The sequence below is a fragment of the Salvelinus namaycush genome, chromosome 20, assembly GCF_016432855.1.
Source record: "Salvelinus namaycush isolate Seneca chromosome 20, SaNama_1.0, whole genome shotgun sequence".
Taxonomy (NCBI): domain Eukaryota; kingdom Metazoa; phylum Chordata; class Actinopteri; order Salmoniformes; family Salmonidae; genus Salvelinus; species Salvelinus namaycush.
The window spans coordinates 4,430,874-4,454,743 of record NC_052326.1 but is presented as its reverse complement, the minus strand read 5'-3'; the positions used below and the strand labels follow the sequence as shown (position 1 = coordinate 4,454,743).

At 41.8% G+C, this 23,870-nt stretch overlaps 1 protein-coding gene across 1 annotated transcript; it reads right to left on the bottom strand.

Moving 5' to 3' along the window:
* Positions 1-8,607: 8,607 nt before the first annotated feature.
* LOC120064983 (bladder cancer-associated protein) lies at positions 8,608-16,362 on the bottom strand. Its single transcript, XM_039015604.1, has 2 exons — positions 16,250-16,362; positions 8,608-9,702 (listed from the first exon to the last, which is right to left on the bottom strand). Exon 2 carries the CDS (start codon positions 9,560-9,562, stop codon positions 9,299-9,301), a length of 264 nt encoding a protein of 87 aa, XP_038871532.1. The 5' UTR covers positions 9,563-9,702; positions 16,250-16,362; the 3' UTR covers positions 8,608-9,298.
* Positions 16,363-23,870: the final 7,508 nt, after the last annotated feature.

Sequence of the window (23,870 nt, the reverse complement as noted above, 5' to 3'; positions counted from 1 at the left end):
TGAGACAGCCTACAGCGAGGAGGTGAGGGCCCTGGCGGAGTGGTGCCAGGAAAACTACCTCTCCCTCAACGTCAACAAAAGGAAGGAGCTGATCGTGGACTTCAGGACACAGCAGAGGGAGCACGCCCCTATCCACATCGACTGAACCGTAGTGGAGAAGGTGAAAAGCTTCAAGTTCTTCGGCGTACACATCACTGACAATCTGAAATGGTCCACCCACACAGTGGGGTGAAGAAAGTGCAACAGCACCTCTTCAAACTCAGGAGGCTGAAGAAATTCAGCTTGGCCCCTAAGACCCTCGCAAACTTTTACAGATGCACTATTGATAGCACCCTGTCGGGCTCTATCACCGCCTAGTACGGCAACTGCACTGCCCACAACCGCAAGACTGTCCAGACGGTGACGCTGTCTGCCCACCGCATCACCGGGGGCACAGTACCTGCCCTCCAGGACACCTACAGTACCCAATGTCACAGGAAGGCCAAAAAGATCATCAAGGACATCAACCACCTGAGCCATAGCCTGTTCAGCCCGCTATCATCCAGAAGGCGAGGTCAGTACAGGTGCATCAAAGCTGGGACTGAGAGACTGAAAAACAGCTATTATCTCAAGGCCATCAGACTGTTAAATAGCCAACACTAGCCGGCCTCCACCCAGTACGCTGCCCAGAGAACTTATTCACTGTCACTAGCCGGCTACCACCCGATTACTCAACCCTGCAACTTAGAGGCTGCTGCCTTATGTACATAGATATGGAATCACTAGCCACTTTAATAATGGAACACTGGTCTTCATAATGTTAACATACTGTTTTACTCATTTCATATGTATATACTGTATTCCAGTCAATGCCACTCCGACATTGCTCGTCCAAATATTTATATAATCCATAATTCCATTCTTTTACTTTTTGATTTTTGTGTATTGTTGTGAATTGTTACATACTGTTGCACTGTTGGAGATAGGCTCACAAGCATATCGCTACACCCACAATAACATCTGATAAATATGTGTATACAACCAATAAAATTTGATTTGAACTTGACGGAGCTTGAACAATAAAACTAATTATAATGTGCAAATATTGTACAATCCAAGTGTGCACAGCTCTTAGAGACTTACCCAGAAATACTCACAGCTGTAATCACTGCCATCTGCTCCTTGTTTACGTCACATTTTCTGTGATTAGTGGATTTTAGCTCACCACCGCCAACAGTTGGTCTGGAATGTAATTATATGCTAGCATGGCTAGTGGCTAACATTAGCCAGCTTGAGTTAGCTACCGAGCTAGCATACAAACTCGGTAGCACAGAGTACAGTCGTGACCAAAAGTTTTGAGAATTACACAAATATTAATTTCCACAAAGTTTGCTGCTTCAGTGTCTTTAGATATTTTTGTCAGATGTTACTATGGAATACTGAAGTATAATTACAAGCATTTCATAAGTGTCAAAGGCTTTTATTGACAATTACATGAAGTTGATGCAAAGAGTCAATATTTGCAGTGTTGACCCTTCTTTTTCAAGACCTCTGCAATCCGCCCTGGCATGCTGTCAATTAACTTCTGGGCCACATCCTGACTGATGGCAGCCCATTCTTGCATAATCAATGCTTGGAGTTTGTCAGAATTTGTGGGGTTTTACTTGTCCACCCGCCTCTTGAGGATTGACCACAATAATTCTCAATGGGATTAAGGTCTGGGGAGTTTCCTGGCCATGGACCCAAAATATAGATGTTTTGTTCCCCGAGCCACTTAGTTATCACTTTTGCCTTATGGCAAGGTGCTCCATCATGCTGGAAAAGGCATTGTTCGTCACCAAACTGTTCCTGGATGGTTGGGAGAAGTTGCTCTCAGAGGATGTGTTGGTACCATTCTTTATTCATGGCTGTGTTCTTAGGCAAAATTGTGAGTGAGTCCACTCCCTTTGCTGAGAAGCAACCCAACCCTCAACCCCACACATGAATGGTCTCAGGATGCTTTACTGTTGGCATGACACAGGACTGATGGTAGCGCTCACCTTGTCTTCTCCGGACAAGGTTTTTTCCGGATGCCCTAAACAATGGGAAAGGGGATTCATCAGAGAAAATGACTTTACTCCATTCCTCAGCAGACCCTGTACCCTTTGCAGAATATCAGTCTGTCCCTGATGTTTTTCCTGGAGAGAAGTGGCTTCTTTGCTGCCCTTCTTGACACCAGGCCATCCTCCAAAAGTCTTCGCCTCACTGTGCGTGCAGATGCACTCACACCTGCCTGCTGCCATTCCTGAGCAAGCTCTGTGCTGGTGGTGCCCCGATCCCGCAGCTGAATCAACTTTAGGAGACGGTCCTGGCGCTTGCTGGACTTTCTTGGGATCCCTGAAGCCTTCTTCACAACAATTGAACCGCTCTTCTTGAAGTTCTTGATGATCTGATAAATGGTTGATTTAGGTGCAATCTTACTGGCAGCAATATCCTTGCCTGTGAAGCCCTTTTTGTGCAAAGCAATGATGACGGCAAGTGTTTCCTTGCAGGTAACCATGTTTGACAGAGGAAGAACAATGATTCCAAGCACCATCCTCCTTTTGAAGCTTCCAGTCTGTTATTCGAAGTCAATCAGCATGACAGAATGATCTCCAGCCTTGTCCTCGTCAACACTCACACCTGTGTTAACGAGAGAATCACTGACATGATGTCAGCTGGTCCTTTTGTGGCAGGGCTGAAATGCAGTGGAAATGTTTTTTTGCGATTCAGTTCATTTGCATGGCACAGAGGGACTTTGCAATTAATTACAATTCATCTGATCACTCTTCATAACATTCTGGAGTATATGCAAATTGCCATCATACAAACTGAGGCAGCAGACTTTGTGAAAATTAATATTTGTGTCATTCTCAAAACTTTTGGCCACGACTATAGATCCTCCATATGACATTGAGAAATAGTGCATTGTGGGTAGTTTAGAACATATCTGTAAATAATTTATTAAATATGTAATAACCCAAAAACATAACTATTTTTGTAGTTATAGGTAGCCAGATTATGACTACAACTAAGTTACTTAGTCTCTGACCACATTGTGTTACATTGGTAAGTAAAAACTCATGCTTTCTATCCTTTAAAGAGCGACTGCACTTCCTGATTTGGCCTTGATTTTCATCAATGCTCATTAGGCCATAACTGAAGGCAAATGAGAGCCATTCAATCACAACAAACAAGGGCAGTAGTGAGTATGGTGAGGTAAGCTAAGATAGCTTTGCTATGAAGAGAACAAAGTTTTGAAGTTGAGGAGCACTCATCGATCCACTTTTAATTTTCCATTTGTTTTGTCTTGTCTTCCCACACACCTGGTTTAAATTCCATCATTACATGTTGTGTATTTAACCCTCTGTTCCGCCCATGTCCTTGTACGGAATTGTTTATTGTAAGTGCAGGTGCTCGTTTATTCTGGTGTGCAACGGGTTTTTGTACCCATTTATTGTTTGTTCTGATTCCGGTGGTTTTTATTTTTAAACTGCTCCGTTGTAAACCCAGAGTTTGCTCTCCTGCGCCTGACTTCTCTGCCGCCAGTACGCACCCCGTACACAACGTTTCATCAAGGTCATGTAAATACAGTGCCTTCGGAAAGTATTCTGACCACTTGACTTTTCCCACAATTTATTACGTTACAGCCTTATTCTAGATTTTTTTTTTCATTTATGAGTGTTACAAAGACAACACATGTGATGCTGTAAATATCATATTGATATGCTTATAAAGACAGCATAACTACATTTACCAAGAAAAAGTTAATCAATTGTGGGCTCCTGAGTGGCGCAGCGGTCTAGGGCACTGCATCTCAGTGCAAAAGGTGTCATTACAGTTCCTGGTTTGAATCCAGGCTGTGTCACATCCGGCCGTGATTGGGAGTTCCATAGGGCAGCGCACAATTGCCCCAGCTTCGTCTGGGTTTGGCCGGGGTAGACCGTCATTGTAAATAAGAATTTGTTCTTAACTGACTTACCTAGTTAAATTGTCTATTTGGCAAATCTAAGAATTGACTGTCTAGCCACACTGTGTGGCTCCATTGGTAGAGCATGGCGGTTGCAATGGCAGGATTGTGGGTTTGATTCCCATGGGGGACCAGTATGGGAAAAAGTCAAAAAATGTAAGGTGTTTTTTAACCAAGGTAGCCAGGTGCACAGTGTTTCCTCCGACAGGGTCGGAGGCGCGCTGTGTTAAGAAGCAGTGCGGCTTGTTTGGGTTGTGTTTCGGAGGACGCATGGCTTTCGACCTTCGTCTCTCCCGAGCCCGTACGGGAGTTGTAGCGATGAGACAAGATAGTAATTACTAACAATTGGGGAGAAAAGGGGGTAAAACATTTTTTTTTTTTTTAAATGCAATTAGTTTAAATGAGGTGTGTTTGCTAGGGATCGGGGAAAAGTGTGACACTAATCTGGCCCCCGAGGACAGGAATTGACTAGGCCTGTTCTAAACAATTATATATGTAAAACAAAACAAGACAATGACTAAGTTTGATTTATTCTAAATGAAGATATATTAGGACACATAATAATCTATCATAACTAGCATGACTAGTAGAGTTACTTTGCTTATGCTCAATTATTTTCTTATAGTGAATCTAAAGACAGTTATGGGTAGGAAGTTGTGTTCCACATGGACATTAAGAAGTCTGAAATGCCTCCAGAGACAGGTGATGACACATCTTTGGGCTTCAACAAGCATGGGACAGGAATATATTGGGCATCTTGGCTAATGGATGATTATTGTTGGGATTTTTATAATGTACCATCAAATACTTGCCAAGTCCAGTGGTTCTCAACCTTTTTTTGGTAATTGAAGGCCCAATCACATCTTGCTCTGCCCATAGTGCCCCCAAAGTACCGACTCATATGCATTTTAAATGTAGGCATATCATATGAAATGATTCTAAGTACCCCCTTTGGATATTGGTTCCTGGTTATACGAATGGTGTAAGCATTGGCTAGAGTTTAAATCCATGTGAGAAAGTGTACTAGTGCACACTTAGGGAAAAGTATGGACATTTAAGACACAGAGACAGGAGACGCAGCCAAAGAAATTAGACGAAGCCGAGCAACGAAAACAGGAATTTACACCATGTCATGGTTCCCGGGAAATTTAAGTCGAAAAGACTGCTAGTTCAAAATTGCAAATCCTTTTAAAATGAATATATATTCAGATCAAAATTCACTCAAGAAATGTTCAACCCTACTAAAAATAATGCGATTACGTACCTTTGACGAAGGGAAAGGACGTCAGAAGATCTTCTAGTTCTAGTTACAGCACAATAAAAATGGGCATGACCACCAACAACATATAAGGGGTGTAATAACAGCCGTGGTTGATGCTTTTTGCCTATTCGGAAATTACGATATGAAACGGTGATTTGAACCTTCTGCCCAACACGTGGGTAAGGCGGCACCCCACTTCTGATACATATCGAGTGATTACTGATGAGAGTTCTCGACTATATTGACTGATTGGTTCTGTATGGTGTATGAATGGCCTGACTTCTGCTGAGGCCATATCACTCTAAATGCTGCATGGCCAGTGCAGACATCGGATTGACCATGCACCCAGATGAACAATGCACATTCATTGTTTCATTGTGTGAATTGTTTGCGTATTTCAATTCCCCAACACATATATCACCAGTAGGACATTTACCGTTAATTCCTATCATTTCTAATCTACGCGTGTTACTTCGGTAACGGTCATTTATTTGAATGCGTTCAATATTATTATTCCAGTCTTCACATTCTCATTGTCTGAGTGAACACATTGTTTGCATAATGAACAACCTATGCTACACTTGTGAGAAACAAGTTTTGGTTTATTTCATTCCATTTACGAGTTTTGTCAATTTAATCAGTATTTTGTTTGGTGCGCTTCTGTCAATGTTGAGTAAGGACACGCACGCATAGAAGTAGGCCTATAGGCTACATGGCCTACATGCAAATGTAGGCATAGAAATGTGCCCATTTGGGGATCTGATAGTATTTCTGATTGACAGGTAAGGGTGCTATCGAGCGGCTAGATGTTCTTTACCATTCGGCCATCAGATTTGCCACCAATGCTCCTTATAGGACACATCACTGCACTCTATAAACTGGTCATCTCTGACTACCCGTCGCAAGACCCACTGGTTGGTGCTTATTTATAAAACCCTCTTAGGTCTCACTCCCCCGTCTGAGATATCTACTGCAGCCCTCATCTTCCACATACAACACCCGTTCTGCCAGTCAAATTCTATTAAAGGTCCCCAAAGTACACACATCCCTGGGTCGCTCCTCTTTTCAGTTCGCTGCAGCTAGCGACTGGAACAAACACTCCAACTGGACAGTTTTATCTCAATCTCTTCATTCAAAGGCTCAATCATGGACACTCTTATGGACAGTTGTGGCTGCTTTGTGTGATGTATTGTTGTCTCTACCTTCTTGACCTTTGTGCTGTGAACTGTGCCCAATAATGTTTGTACCGTGTTCTGTTGCTACCATGCTGTGTTGTCTTGGGTCTCTCTTTATGTAGTGTTGTGTTCTCTCTCTTGATGTGTTTTGTCCTATAAATATATTGCATTTATTTTTTTATATATTTTTTAAAATCCCAGGCCCTGTCCCCACAGGAGGCCTTTTGCCTTTTGTTGGGCCTTCATTGCAAATAAGAATTGTTAACTGACTTGCCTAGTTAAAGGTTAAATAAAATAAAGCACCACCACTAATGAGCCGTGGAGCTTCTCAAAGTAATGTTTTCTTCACCTCAAACAGCAAGAAAAGTATGTTTTTAAATGCAGAGAATTACAATAGATCCTCAGCATATTTGAAAAATCTTTCCAGTTCTCTCCCTTTCGATAACCACTCAGCGTGAAAGCGAAAAATGTCATGCTTTGATCCAGTGGAAATGTCGTAAAATAGGCCTACCTGATTGCATCTCGTGAATGCTTGACTCAGTGGAAACATCATAAAATAGGCCTACCTGATTGCATCTCGTGAATGCTTGACTCAGTGGAAACATCATAAAATAGGCCTACCTGATTGCTTCTTATCAGTGCTTGACATACTGAAATACGTTCGGGTACTCATTTTGGGTGCTCCTGCCTAAGTCAAGCACTGATTCTTATCCCTTGAGCAAATACCCTACAGCTGTGTCGGTACCTAGCTCACTGGCAGGGAAACAGAGGGCCCAGAATATTTTACACAATGTAACAAGCTCGCTAGGGAAAGCTTTGGGTTGGAACCAACCTAACAAGTTCACTAAGGAAAGCTTTGGGCTGGAACCAACTTAGTTTATACAATGTTTCAAGGTTGTTGCAGACAGCCAATGTGTAGCCAATGTGATTTATAAGATATTTATTTTATCAGGATATTTTCTACCTGCAGACTGCAATGTTTATATTTGTTAGCTTTATGTAGACTATTTTTACATAGTTGGCAATGGCAATAGAAGTTACTTTTTAAACTTTGTATCATTTTAATTTAGATTTGGATCGAATTTTGATTAACCACATGACAAGGATTTTCAGATATGAAGACGTCATTAATCAAATGAAACTGTTTTACAAAATGTGAAAACCATAACGGCACACAGATTGGTAGAAATGGTAGGATAAATTGGCATTCAAAATGAGAAAGGTTGCCAACTCCTCATGTAGCCTATTGCTGGCAACTTCAGGAGAGCAATTGCAGAATCTGCGAAAGCCAGCAGGAGGAAAATAGTTGGGTCAGGTTACGTTTTTTCCCCTTCTGGTTATGTAGATCTCTGGCGCCCTCGAGGCATTTGTCTTACTTCATCAAACTGTAAGCTTAACGCATCAGACAAGCTCAATGCGTATAGTTGATTTTATTAAAACACAGTGTGTCTATATATGGAAAAAAACAAAAAACTGCAGTCAATTGATTGGTCGAAAGAACAGACGACTCTCGGTTTACCAAGATCTTTTTTAGTCGGGGACAGACCTAATGCAAATATTTGCAATACAAACCTCCCATGTATTGAATGTAGCCTACAAATAACATTGGCAGCACAATCTTCACAAAAGAGCAAATCGAGACTAAAATAGGTTCGATCATCAATGACAAACAATATGTCATTAGCTACAGCATCCTAACAAAATATAAATCAATTGACTTGAGTATCATTGTCAAAAGTTCTCAAAACCAGACCGGGCTAAATGATGTGAACATTTTGTTAGGCCTGTGGTTCACTGGATAGCCAGCTACAAAATGGTGACCTTTCCGTGATGGGTCTCACACTGGGCTGGAGTTAAAAATAATATAAAACATTTTGATCAAAAGCTCATTAGCTTGTTCAGCAGTCTCTATATGGCCCAACTTAAAATAAAATGTTTGCCCTCCAGCACCAGACAACACGCAGTAATTAACCTTCTCATTTCAATTACTTTCATAATAAACTTTATAAAAGCGGACTTGTCTTTTCAAATATTGAGATTGTGAACCCTAAAAAAAAAATTAAAAAATCTTTCACCAACAATATTGAGCTTTTCCTTCTTAGTCATGAGGCATTCTCACTCGCTCAAATGCAGATAGTGGGCAATTGATCAAACTTGCAGTTGACATAAAGCCTAGAAGAACCGAGAAAACACACGAGGCCATGGTCAGTGATAGCGCCTTCAGACGTTGAACTTTAATAAATTAAAAGGCTGTGGTAACATTTGAGCTCTGCAGGGGAAGTGACATGAAGATGGTTCACATCACTCTTCTACTCTCGACATCAATAAAGCTCAACAAGGACGCAGGATATTCATGTTCACCTTCCTGCTACCATAACATATTGATAGTATGACTTGTGAAAATGCTGATTAACACACACACACACACACACAATTTCTACCCTTTGGAAACTTTCAGCATTCTGTAATTAAAATCGATGTATTAACATAACATATGAAAACTATAAAAGGCAACCATTGCAAATGTGAGTCCAGGGTAGTGGACGTTCACTCAAGACCAGGGGATAAAGGCAGGGGTGGAGGGCAGTAGTGAGGAGGGAGATGGGCAGGATAGGGCATTTTCTGGAAAGTTTACATATGCACTCCTCCCCATGCATTTAAAAGCACTGGATTTGTGTAATCGTTGGAGGGAATTACCACCCTATTTTTTGCAACAGTCAATTCCTTTGAAATCCATGAAGGGAAGTGAACAAGTGCACACTAAGGGCAGAGGGGATGAGAATCGGGACACTGTCTAGGTTTCTCAGCATCTCGACAGTCAACTGGGGGATTTTATTCACAGCCTAGATACAGATTGTCCAGGGTCCGTGTGCTCCTAGTGTCAGTGGGATCCTCTTAGTTGCCCACAATGCTGGGGTCGTGTGCAGAGTCTGGCAGTGTGGAGTCATGGCAGTGGTACAGAAAACAGTTTCCCCAGCAGCTGTAGCAGATGAGAAACAGGGCTGCCAGGAACACTAAGGCACAAATGGTACATGGCTTCCTCTCCAGAAGGAAGCTGAGCAGGTAGAAGCCCATGAACATTGAGTGATTGAACCATAAGGCCGGATTCAGGGGTTTCGGGATGAGGAGGACTGGGAGCAACCACTGAAGGCAGTACATTGTCTGCGAGGGGGAAGCGAAATCACACCAAGCTCAATCAGTTGGCCACAGGGCTAGATGGAATGACACACAGTGGGGTTTCCTAACCACGGCAGATGTGACGTGGGAGCAGGTTGTAACCGTTTACCTTCAGGTTAGGCCTAAAAAAAAGGAAAGGATACAGTAAATAAAAAGTTGCAGACAAGCATCAGTTATACGTTTCTCTTTGACAGGACATAGTTAGCCATATTTCCCTGCAAATGCAAAAATAGCTCAACTTGGTCACGCTCTCATCACCTAGCTACGCTAGTCTGCTAACCCAAAAGGCCCAAGCAGCTAACGCTACGGATATGTTGGGTTAGATCGAGCACAACAAATATCTTTCATTGCATTAAAGGCAAGTTAACTATGGTGGGGTTGATTTGGTTGACTAGCTGCAGTTAGTAACACTATAATGTTAGCTAGCTAGCTTCAAGAAGAAAACAAGTAGGGACATCAAACATTCAGCCTGCTGCACAGACTATGGATGCTCTAGTCTAGAGCACCTGGTTAAATTGTCGCTAGGAGCATTTTCTAACTCTCTCCATGGTTAAAGTAGTAAGAAATTCATGTCATTGTTGTAAAAATATGTGAGGGTGCTTAATTTACAATCATCCTAATTGGAAATTCTTTTGACATTGAATTCTTATATTTTGCAAAATGTCCCTATGGTGGACAGAACGTGCTACTAAATTGCAGATTAACGTTTCCACCACAAACCAATTACAGGAAATACACATACTTTTTACCACAGATTGGTGTTGATACTATAAAAGATTATAGTCATCTCAATTACACAAAATCTATGGATTAAAACAAATCTTTGGTTTTGTACCATTGGTTTGGTCGTGTACACTGGTATTCGCAGGACTTAGAACTCTGTTGTCATTTTTCGAATTCAAATGGAATGAATGGCCACACATCAATACGTCGATTTGAGAGTCAAACTATCACTTAAATTACAGACAACCGTTGATATTAGGGCAGGGACGATACCAGTATGTCGATACTCAGTACCATGGCAAGGAAACAAAACACGAAGCGGATTCTTTAGGAAAACAGCCCTAATGCTGGAAACATGTTGTCATCCAGAGTCACCTTTATTCTTTTCCAAGCTATAGCACACGATATTTTACATAAAGATTCTTTAAAACACACTGTTTTCCTTTTTGGCATTGGAAAAAAATACTGTGATACTGGCATTGTCACAGCCCTAGTTCAGATCCTATGACGGGTCGTGATTCGTTAAATAAAAGTTTAATAAAGCAACTGATTTGTTTCCTTCCCCGTTTCGGCAGCCTCCCAAAATCTCCAATGCCATTCTAGAATTTAGATGACTGTCTTCAACAAATTCTCTTCTAACTAGTGATGTAAAAATTATTCTCCGATTCTGTGTGGCTTTTGATTAGTTTTAGTTGAAGAGCGCATACAACCCAAACGTTTACCCCGTTCTATTGATTTCAATTTGATATTGATGGACAGAAAAAGTGTTGCATTACACTTACCGCATTGGCAACCCATTTGAATCAAAATTCAACACTTAAGAATGTAGCTAGGTGTTTCTACAAGTTGTCCTCTAAGCAGTGATTAGTGCTGAGCGATTAACCCAAAATGGCAGTTATTTTTCGGCTTTTAAACACATAATTGACTGAAGTCGGTTCAATTATTTGAATTACATTTCGTTCTGGGTTTTTCCTGTGAGCTCGATGTGCAGAACTGTTCGATGTAGTAGGGAATTGTAGTTTCCAACAGGTCAATATTCCACATAGTTCAGCACAGAAAACGTGGTAATTAACTACAATGACCATAATCCACTGTGTGCCCCCTTAAACTTCAGAGCGGGCGCCCGATTGACAGGGATAGAAAGCAGTTGCTTCGCGAGCCTGAAAATACATTATCTAAGTGATTGATAGTTTGTATTCAGCAGTCATAAAAGTATCCCTTATTTAACTTTGAAGAATATTATAAATTGTGATTTTGTCAGACAGCATAAGCAGCAGCTCTAAATGAGAACTTGGAATGAAACAAAGTCACCAAATATTTTATTAAAGTAAGGTGAATAAATTATGATTAATAAGCGATGAGCAGCAATGGGCAGTCACTACCATCATTGGACTTTTAATTGTTTTATTCTGTGTTACAGCATTCAACGCACATAATGCATAGTACATTTAATGTCAAAACAAATAATTCAAACCGAAATCCATGTTTTTCTTATTTTTTATAATCGAACTGAAACCAAACCGACCTCAAAAAGCACTAATCGCTCAGCACTACCAGTCAGACATTATTCCCTGATTCCTGTGGTTTTGAGCAATGTTAGTTTTAACAGGACGTGCAACCTAATCTCCCCCCTCTTGCGCTATTGAACATAATCGATGAGTGATTAACAAAAAAGTGTTGCCTTTCTCTTTCTACTGCCGTATCAAAATGCTAAATTCCAAAATGTAGCTGACCGTCCTCTAAAGCCGGGTGTACACTACATGATTTTGGTCCTGATTTAGCTGTCACAGACAAGTTTGAGATCGGAGACAAAATCCCCATGTCGTTGCCAACTCGGGGCGCGGCTGTCACCGACGCTCGTTTAATGTGAGCAGGTCAGAGACGCAATTTGAGGGCTACCGATCGCGTCTGAGCAATCCCAGACATCCCGATATTTTCAAACGTTTGATTTCATTGGCACAAAATCTGCAATGCTCTTGTAGTGTGAGATGTGCAATGACATGTTATAAGAACGATGATCAGCAAGACAATGAGAGCTTGCCAGAGAAGCCAGTGAGATATTGTTTCACTTCACCCAGAATGTGTAGACTCTCGAGCAGGAGCAATGACTACTAGTATGCGCGATGACTACTAGTATGCGTTTGGACTTGCCTTTAACCAAAGTGTCAAATCATTACAGCTCTGTTCACAAGCAACGTTACTCAATTCAAAATGTTGGCTAGAAATTAACTCCGTATTGGACGCATGAATGTCTGACTGTTTTTGAGAGACAGCGTGGTGGTATAGAGAATCCTCATGACCAGGTAAAGAATCGTTGATAAAAATGGCAGAAGGGAGATGGTTTGTTAAAGAAGAATGGTAGAAAGTGTAAGCAGAGTAAGCTTTACGCCGGATTGAAGACAGGCTGAGAAATGGAAGAGAGTGAGGGCGAAGTATCGGAGGAGGTAGGTGTGGTGAAGTTCTCGGAGCCCAAGGCTTGCACCAAGGGTCAGGATAAAGATGAATCTGACGGTAGGAGTGAAATTTTGGGAAAAAGTGGACCCTTGCCTTTTGGCTGGTCCATTTGTGGTTTCAGGGTGGATGTCAGGTGTTGTGGAATCGGTGAAGGTAACCAGAAGTGGTCTTGTGATAATTGTTTGTTTCTTCTGGACAGAGGGAGCAGGCGCTCAGCGTTAAACTAATGGGGCCAAGCGATGTGAACTGTTCTGCTCTCAAGAAAAGGGCGCTATTGAAAGGAGTTATTACTGGGGTAGCAGTAAATGTGAAGGTTGACCAACTGAGAGAGAAGATTCCCGGTGTTTATGATGCTCGTCGTTTGGTGCGACGCAGAATGGTGAAACAGAAGAGTCGTTGTCTGTTCTTTTGAGTTTTGATGTTGATTCTTTGCCCGACAAAGTGATGTTAGGAGCTTTTGTGACGATAGCATTATGTTGTTACAAGTGTCAAGCTTATGGGCATGTGGCAGCCATGTGTGGGAGGGAGGTTCCTAGGTGTGAGAAGTGTGCAGAAGGGCATGAGATAAAGGAATGTGTAGTATTGGGGAAAGTAGTGGTAGGTGTTAATTGTAAGGGTGCCCATGGGGTTGGGGATCAGAAATGTCCGATGCGAGAGAGGCAGGTTGAGGTTTCCAGGGTTAGAGTTGTGCAGAAGTTGTCGTCTGCTGAGGCAGTGAAGAAAGTAGAGGAAGATGGGTCAAGGGGGAAGGATCCTGAGAGGAGTGGTGTGAGTAGTAGATCTGAACCAGTAGAGGGATAGGCCAACAAGTGATAAACATTTCAGTAAGATTGGATTTTTTAATGGTTATAGGGTTAGATGGTAGGGTATTTGTTTATTTTCATGCAAAGTATAAGGAAGTTATACTCCAGTCTAGTAGCTGGCGGTAATGCAACACTTATTGGATGTCAACTGCTGTTAAACCTCATCGAAGAAGTGAAGCATCTTGTGTGTGACACCCTGGTTGTGTTCGGATAACCATACATACATACTTAATGACTATTTACTACATACTATTAGTTAATTTTAATGTACTGTAAACAAACGGTACCCTTTCAGTTGAGCATACTAGCCCTACACCTGTGTACCGGAAATTGATTATGTTGTTATGCAACCTCTTGATAGCTTGTTAACATAACAAATCAGACATTTTTGTGTTCGTAAATTCAATCTGGAGTGCCATATTAAACGGGTGCTGAGCGTTCGTAAATTAATTAGTTATTCTGCACTCTGGTACACTCAGACAAGAGTGCTCTGAAATTGAGTAAATAGCCAGAGCGAATGTATGTCCATTGACAACGCACAACAACTACACCACTTAGCTAAGAATGACGTGAATAATCAAGTCAATAAACGTTAGGTAGTTATTAATTATATGCTATTTAACTATACTGGCAAGTTCAATGTATTAGTAGCCAACTAACGAGGTAACGTAAACTCACGTAAACTCGTACATCGCCTTGGTCCGTACAATTGCCCTTATTTTAACGCCCCAAAAACGTAATACTTCCAGATCAACTGTAATGTCAATACCATTGTAAAGCACTATTTCTCCCCTTTCCAACAAAATCAATTACATGACCTAAACACTGCCCGTTTCTGCATAATTCAAGCAGGCAATGAGCCCCGTCGGGTCTTTTTAAAAATGGCGGTGGGGAAGCAAAACGAATGCGTGATAGTGAGAAGGACAGATGTCGTGTGTGAAAATTGCTTTTTTCACTCGATCTGTCCAACTTATCACCTTATTGCCTCTAAAATGTCAATAAAACACTATAAAGAGTTTATATAATGTGTCATTACATACCTATTTGAAGGTTTGTGTCGAATTTGAATCGGGTTTTTAGGGCGGTGCTAAAGTGATCTTAGAAGTAAACAGCGGCTTTGAGAATGATGATCGCATGCAATGATGACGAAAAAAATTACTAGGTATCCACCCCTTACCCCCGTCACTGTCTTGTTTTTAAACAATGAGAGAAGTGCTACACCTGGTGGAGAGAGATAGTAAGACAGAAATAGTTGCTTTATGCGTGCTGTACGTTACGACATGACACGTCAAGATGTAACGGAGGGTCAGTTTTTTCAACTTTTCTCCAATACTATAGAGCCATTACCATGTCGATCAACGCTTGAATAGAAACCTAGTTCACACCCCCGATTTTGAAGTCACCACAGTCCCATTAGTTTTCTTTGTAGCCTCGTTTGAATGTTGCGGTTACGCACATTTGTACGGAATGGGGTGAGTTTACGTTAGCTAGCTAACATACCGGTAGTACCTACTGCTGTAATGAATATGTATGCTATGCGGTTCGTAAGGATAGCGTAGCCAACACATTGTCAGCCAACATAACATGTAGCGTAAATAATTATTAAGTCATTACTTTATTATATTGCTCAACATTTTCTTAACATTTGTCATAATTAGTTAATGCAGTTCATTTGTATCCACTCTCGTCGGACTTCGGCTGCATATATTCCGCCATTTTCTTCAAATCTGAAACCGTGAAACCACATCGATTTCCTGAAGAATTGCATTATGGGCCCAAAAAGTAAGGAAATGTGTCGAACTGCTTTGCTTTATCTTGGCCAGGTCGCAGTTGCAAATGAGAACTTGTTCTCAACTAGCCTACCTAGTTAAATAAAGCTGGGGGAAAAAATTTGGGGAACTTTTGGCATACAAACTCTATCCATACTATGACCAATAAGCATACTACATGCTCAATTTACGTCAAATAGTACGTTTAGTACGAGTATTCGAACACAGCTCCTGTCTTTAGTGTACACCCGTCATGTAAAAATATCCAATTTGGCTACATATGGTTTTTGAATGGTAGTAGTTTCAACAGCGCATACAACCGGATTTTCCCTCTAAATCGTTAAGAGATTTATTGCCAATTGTCAAAGTTTTTTTGTGCGTGTGCAGTTTACGAAGTGCTTGTTTAAAAAAAATACATAGTACATTTTAGGTTTCCCGATATATCACGTATTGTTTCTGCATATTGGTTATTGATTTGGACACGTTCAAACTGTTTTGACTTTGGACTATTTATCAAAAGGTCTTGTCAACAGGAAACAGTGACAGAACATTATACTGTAATGTTAAACTTAAGTTTTATGAGTAACGTTATACATTTAACTTCCAACATTAATTTCCAATGGTATCGTAATTCATTGTGTAAAAACTGCTGAATAAATCCAAAAACATGCTGTGAAAGATTTATTTTGATAATATATCACCAAAACGAGTAGTTAGCTAGCGAACGTTAGCTTGTTCGGTTCATAATTAACGTTAGCTGGCTAACGAGCTACTAGCTAGCTTACTTGCATAGCTAGCTAAAACAATCCTGTTGAAATAGTAGTTTGTAACAACTTGTCCAATTGAATTATACATAGCTAATATTTCGCGTATGAAGCTAAGTATTTGAATAACACATCATACAAAGAATAGAAACAGACCTGTCAATTTCCAGGTTCATTCTTGATAGTTTTTTTTGACGGACTCCATTGCTGCTGCCGAGATGACTGCGTAGCAATCCCAGAGAGGAAGAGGCGGCGCCAGATGGGTCCCCTCCCGTCAAACTCTGTCCACGCGGGAATACAGAGATAAGCAAACCGATACCTATAGCAGACAACTCCCATTGTCAGGACGGACACAAGACCATCTCGTCATTAAACATTATACAGTATCTCTGGCTTTAGCATTTCAATTACAAAACAAAAATAAATAGATGGTAACAAATTTGCCTTAGTGTAAATTATGTTCAAATTATTTTATTCACTAGTAAGAACCCAATACATGTGCTAAAAACATATATAGTATCCTACATAATAAATATTATGAGGTCAATAATTCTATAGTTCCAAATTTTAAATAACGTAAAATATTTTTCAGGCTTTATTCTATTGATCCTTATCCAATATTGCTGTCATAGAAGCGGTAGCTTGACCCCTCCAGATATGTTACAAAGGAAGGAGACGCGAATTCTCCTTCTTCGGTGGGGTTTATCGTCAGTTGGCATCCAACGTTATGGTGCATTACCGCCACCTATTGTATTGGAGTGTGGGCCAGAGACAGGGAGAAACTAAATCCTACCTGCCAGCCCTGTTGCTCTTTAAAAAATATAAAATATTTGAGGCTATATCTAATGACGTTCTACTCAATATAGTCTTTAAATAAATTTCCTGTATCCCCTTTTCCCTCATACTAGATCTCATCATCTCTCTTTCCCTCCAATAATGTCCACACTGTATCAATACATGCTCCATAGTCTCTGTTTCCTGGCAATACATTTTCCTGTTGGATGCTTTCCTATCACATGTAAGATCTTATTCAGCTGGTTCTGTCCCACCCTTAATCTTGGAAATACAGCCTCCTCTCTTCTGTCCTTTCCTGCCGTTATCCCCTCCCTAACTTTCCTCTGTACTTGAAATAAATGCCTGCCCTTAATATCTCTATTCCACTACTCCTGCCATTTCTCCAACATCACTGTCCATGTCATGCTTTTTGCCTCTGCCTTGCTCATTGAAACTACCACATCAACATCCCCACTACTTAGTGCTTGTTTAGCCAGTACATCAACTGCCTCATTCCCCTCCACCCCCACATGAGCTCAGATCCATGTAAATATTATCTGTATACCCATTTGTTTACACCTGCCATGGGTTTGTAGCACCTCATAAAGCAGGTCTTGTCTGCTACGTGATATAAAGGACTGGATACGCCTTAGCACTGCACATGAATCAGAACAAATAACTACTCTTTCTGGCTAAACTTCCTCCACCCACTGCAAGGCCAACAGTATGGCCATCATCTCCGCCATATATACAGCCAGATGATCTGTAATATGTTTCCTGACTCTCACCCCACATTCCTGCACTACAAATGCTGACCCAGTACGTCCTGTCCTTGGATCTTTTGAACCATCTGTGTAAATGGCCACAAAATCCTGATACACAGTACCAAGACTTCTCTTAAACAAATCAGATGGATCAACACCCTGCCTATCTTTCCCTAGTCTCTCCAATCAGATGGATCAATACCCTCCTTATCTTTCTGTAGTCTCTCCAATGCATCTAGATCTACTACTGGAGGTGGGAGTAGCCATGATGGATTCACATGGATAGCTTCCATACAGTCCCATCTCCTTCGCCTGGGTATTACCCACCCATCCAAAGCTTGTGTTCTGTCTTCACTCATGTTCCCAGCATGCCTGTAAAATCCCTTTCGCAGGATGAGACACCCCATGTCCCTGCAGGCTGACCCAATAATTCCTTGCCAGCTGCTGTCTCCTGATCTGCAATGGCATTTCCCCCATCTCCGCCTGTAGTGCAGCTACTGGGGAAGTCCGAAACGCCCCACTATTGAGTCCTTGTCCCTGTATGACATCTAGCCTTTCCAATGACGGACGGGTTGCCGAACTATATGCTATACTTCCATAGTCTATTACAGATCGGATCAATGCAACATAAATGGTCTTCAATGAGGCACACCCAGTCCTTCCCTGTCAGACAGCGCATCACATTTAGTACCTTCTTACACTTTCCCACCGTAGTACATAGTATCAAAGTATACCCCAAGGAACATAAAGGCCCCCACCCTCTCCACGTTTCTCCCATATAACCTTAAGCATACCTCATCTCCCACCTTCCTCCTGGTAAAGAACACTGTCTGAGTTTTCTCTGCAGAGAACCTGAATCCCCACATTAATGCCCACCGCTCTACCTCATCAATTGCTTCCTGTACCTTCCTGACTATATATGGCACATTTCTTCCTCCCTTCCATAAGGCCCCATCATCTGCAAATAACAACCTCCCAATGTCTGGTTGTACCTGAGAGTAAGCATCATTGATCATGATTGAGAACAACAGAGGACTAGTCACACTCCCCTGCGGTGTACCATTATCCACCATGTAGCTGCCTGAGAGAGACTTCCCCACCCTCACCTGGATCGACCTTCCAAACAAGAAATCCTTTATCCAGTTGTATGTTCTTCCTCCTACCCCCATAATATCAAGCTTGATTAACAATGTGTGTGACCAATCAAATTTGATTTGATTTGATTTAGGCCTACCTGGTTTGTTGTTGGTTTGTTTCAGGGTAGGGGAAAAAATGATGATTTTGATGATGTATCCTATACATTGCTCTAAGTCCAAGACTATCACATTATTACAACAGGCCAAATATTTTATTTTAGGCTTATCTTGCTATGATGCAGTTGTTGCTGCTTGTTGCCGTCTTTCCGTTGGACGGTTCGTCCGCCCTCTCTCTCTCTTCCGTGGTTAGAATGGATACTTCAGAGTCCCATTCAGAAATATTCTTATAGAATAGATGTGTCGGCGGTTGTCGGTCCTCGCATTCACGGGTACATAATTACTAGCTGCAGACTAGTAATTAGTATCGAAGAGTAGCTCTTATTCTGTCGGATCGATAGTCTCAGAGTTTAACCACGTGGTATGGTTCAAAGATTCAGCAACCATTACAACCTTAGCTCCCTCGATGGTCGAGGTACGCATGGTCTCTACTCAAAACTTAGCTCCCTCTGTGATTGAGGTACTGGTCTACTGGGAAATTCCCAATGTGGGGGTTATATCCAGAACAGTAGGAAAGGGCTGTCCCATGACGCAAGATCAATGTCTGTACTCATGGGGCGGGCCTATGACTTAGTTAAACTCCAAAGGGAATTGGAGTTTCCTTCAATAAACAGTTTAAAATCACATTACATAATTTCACAAATAGTTTCATCTTTACTCATTCATTTTATACAACAATTAGATGCAAACCTCACAACTGAGACTCTTGTATGAACAGAGTTATGGTAATGTGGCTGTATTGTCTCTCATGAGTTTCACAAACATTAAACGAAATGGACCGGTCGTAGCTGGATTCTCCCCCGACCGTGTACACATTCTCCAAAACATGGACATTGTTCAGTTCTCAAGTTCTGTGATGTGGAAGAGGTTCCTTTGTTCTCCTGTGAAACTCACTCTCTCTATACTGCATGGTCATGAGGAGAGAGACTCCTCTAGGAATTTATGACCTTCGATAACAGAGCCTGGGTGTAGGGGGAAGAGAGAGGTGGTAAGAGAGAGAGAGAGGTGGTGAGAGAGAGAGAGAGAGAGAGAGAGAGAGAGAGAGAGAGAGAGACAGAGAGAGGGGGGGGGGGGGGGGGGTGCTCGCTGTACCCAAAGAGGGCCATGTCATGGCATTAGGAATTCATGATGATATAGAGATACTGTAATTTGTAAACATGCAAACTGAATTGAGCCTGGCTATAGTCTATGCCTTTAGCTACAGTAACAAATTAGCCCTAATTCCCTGGTAGTTTATATCATTTTATAGGCCATAATCCTTTAGACTTTCCTATATCAATGATAACAATAGTAGAAAATGTTATTCGCACAATGTTATTGAAAAGAGCTGGACCTAAGTACACTGCTCAAAAAAATAAAGGGAACACTTAAACAACACAATGTAACTCCAAGTCAATCACACTTCTGTGAAATCAAACTGTCCACTTAGGAAGAAACACTGATTGACAATAAATTTCACATGCTGTTGTGCAAATGGAATAGACAAAAGGTGGAAATTATAGGCAATTAGCAAGACACCCCCAATAAAGGAGTGGTTCTGCAAGTGGTGACCACAGACCACTTCTCAGTTCCTATGCTTCCTGGCTGATGTTTTGGTCACTTTTGAATGCTGGCGGTGCTTTCACTCTAGTGGTAGCATGAGACGGAGTCTACAACTCACACAAGTGGCTCAGGTAGTGCAGCTCATCCAGGATGGCACATCAATGCGAGCTGTGGCAAGAAGGTTTGCTGTGTCTGTCAGCGTAGTGTCCAGAGCATGGAGGCGCTACCAGGAAACAGGCCAGTACATCAGGAGACGTGGAGGAGGCCGTAGGAGGGCAACAACCCAGCAGCAGGACAGCTACCTCCGCCTTTGTGCAAGGAGGAGCAGGTGGAGCACTGCCAGAGCCCTGCAAAATGACCTCCAGCAGGCCACAAATGTGCATGTGTCTGCTCAAACGGTCAGAAACAGACTCCATGAGGGTGGTATGAGGGCCCGACGTCCACAGGTGGGGGTTGTGCTTACAGCCCAACACCGTGCAGGACGTTTGGCATTTGTCAGAGAACACCAAGATTGGCAAATTCGCCACTGGCGCCCTGTCCTCTTCACAGATGAAAGCAGGTTCACACTGAGCACATGAGTACATGTGACAGACGTGACAGAGTCTGGAGACGCCGTGGAGAACGTTCTGCTGCCTGCAACATCCTCCAGCATGACCGGTTTGGCGGTGGGTCAGTCATGGTGTGGGGTGGCATTTCTTTGGGGGGCCGCACAGCCCTCCATGTGCTCGCCAGAGGTAGCCTGACTGCCATTAGGTACCGAGATGAGATCCTCAGACCCCTTGTGAGACCATATGCTGGTGCGGTTGGCCCTGGGTTCCTCCTAATGCAAGACAATGCTGGACCTCATGTGGCTGGAGTGTGTCAGCAGTTCCTGCAAGAGGAAGGCATTGATGCTATGGACTGGCCCGCCCGTTCCCCAGACCTGAATCCAATTGAGCACATCTGGGACATCATGTCTCGCTCCATCCACCAACGCCACGTTGCACCACAGACTGTCCAGGAGTTAGTCCAGGTCTGGGAGGAGATCCCTCAGGAGACCATCTGCCACCTCATCAGGAGCATGCCCAGGCGTTGTAGGGAGGTCATACAGGCACGTGGAGGCCACACACACTACTGAGCCTCATTTTGACTTGTTTTAAGGACATTACATCAAAGTTGGATCAGCCTGTAGTGTGGTTTTCCACTTTAATTTTGAGTGTGACTCCAAATCCAGACCTCCATGGGTTGATAAATTTGATTTACATTGATCATTTTTGTGTGATTTTGTTGTCAGCACATTCAACTATGTAAAGAAAAAAGTATTTAATAAGAATATTTCATTCATTCAGATCTAGGATGTGTTATTTTAGTGTTCCCTTTATTTTTTTGAGCAGTGTATATGAGATGGAATGGAAGTATAGTTAATGCATAGCCTTGGCTTGAATCCTCAGTTTCCATGGCAATCCTACCACTTCTCAATCTCTGAATCCTAGTGCATCCACCAATGTAATAGGCTAATATCAAAGTCGAGACATCTGAAGATACGCTGCTTAGAATATTTAGCCTGTGAATTGATTTCACTCTGAGAAGGGTGTTTCCTGCATACAAGGACTTGAAAAACGGGTTTTGCCATTTAGCCAAGCAGTACAAGCGATTAGGACCTCATAATGTCAACTAATTGGCTTGACAAAATTATATCAGATGTTATAAAACCTTTTCCAAAGCATTTTTCCATGATAGGGTTCCAAAGAACAACTCCATCTCAGATGAAAAGGGTTCCATGTAAACCGTAGGGTTCCTGTAGAAGGTAAAGCGGAACCCTGTGGAACCCTTTTCATCTGAGATTAGTTATTTGGAACCTCTATGGAAAAAAATGGCGTTTAAAATATTTATTTGTGGGTGGAAGGGTTCTATCTAGTTCTCCGACAAGGACAAGACCGAATAACAATTTTTTTCTAAGAGTGATGGATTAGGGTAAATGGTTTAAGTCGATGATAGGCCTATGTTTAGGCATTGATGTGCTTCTACACCTGCATTGCTTGCTGTTTGGGGTTTTAGGCTGGGTTTCTGTACAACACTTCGAGATATTAGCTGATGTACGAAGGGCTATATAAAATAAATTTGATTTGATGTCAGAGATGTCATTGACTTAGGACACTTCATTCAATATGCAAATTGAGTCCTAGTCTATCTGTTTCAGCTATTGGTGTCACTTGCTTTTTTACTTAGCCTATACTCAGCTTTGTAGCCTATACCTTAAGGCAATTTCTTGAACAGCATCTTTTCAATTCATTCAGGGTAGGCTAATAAAATACATCTGAACTATTTATTTACTAACTAAAACCGGAAGGGTACAGGCTAATTTGTATACAATTTAAAAATGGTATTTGGAGAAAAGCAAAAACATTATCAAAAAGCCATTATCACATTGGCTGCTGTAAATTCTTTCACCTCAGTCTATCTACAAACACATAGCCTATTAGCTATATAATTGTAACAGTATACCCCTGAAAGGGAGGAAATGTGAGAAATGATTCACACTGACACGTAGCATCAGAGACTGTTGAGTCAGTTGTAATGATGAATTGCATAGAATCATCAACTCTACATAAAGATCTCTTTTCTCAAATTACATAGCATTCACATTTGCATTCCTAGGCATTACTATTCAGGCTCCGCACAAACAGACATCAATGGAGCACACAGATGATCGTATTATTAGATTAATTATTAGAATATTACTTACGATTCTATATTAACATCAGTGATGTAGTGGTAAAAAAGGTGGGTAATGGGTAAACTATAAGGATGTGCATCTTTCACTTTCAAGGTGATTCGATACATATCTAGATGCATGCTCCGATACGATAAAGGAACGGTGTGATTCGGTTTGATTAATCAAGCAATCAAATGTATTTATAAAGCCCTTTTGATATCAGCAGATGTCACAAAGTGCTTATACAGAAACCCAGCCTAAAACCCCAAACAGCAAGCAATGCAGATGTAGAAGCACGGTGGCAAGGAACAACTCCCTAGAACTTAGGAAGAAACCTAGAGAGGAACCAGGCTCCGAGGGGTAGCCAGTCCTCTTCTGGCTGTGTACATGGCCATTAAGAATACATGGCCATTAAGGCCAGATTGTTAATCAAGATTGTTAATCAAGATTGTTCATACATGACAAACAGGGTCAAATAAAAATCACAGTGGTTGTAGAGGGTGCAAAAGGTCAGCACCTCAGGAGTAAATGTCAGTTAGCTTTTCATAGCTGAGCATTCAGAGGTTGAGACAGCAGGAATGGTATAGAAAGAGAGAGAGAGAGAGGGAGATTAGAAAACAGCAGGTCCGGGACAAGGTAGCACGTCCGGTGAACGGGTCAGGGTTCCAGAGAGAGGCAGAACAGTTGAAACTGGAGCAACAGCACAACCAGGTGGACTGGGGAGAGCCAGGAGTCATCATCCCAGGTAG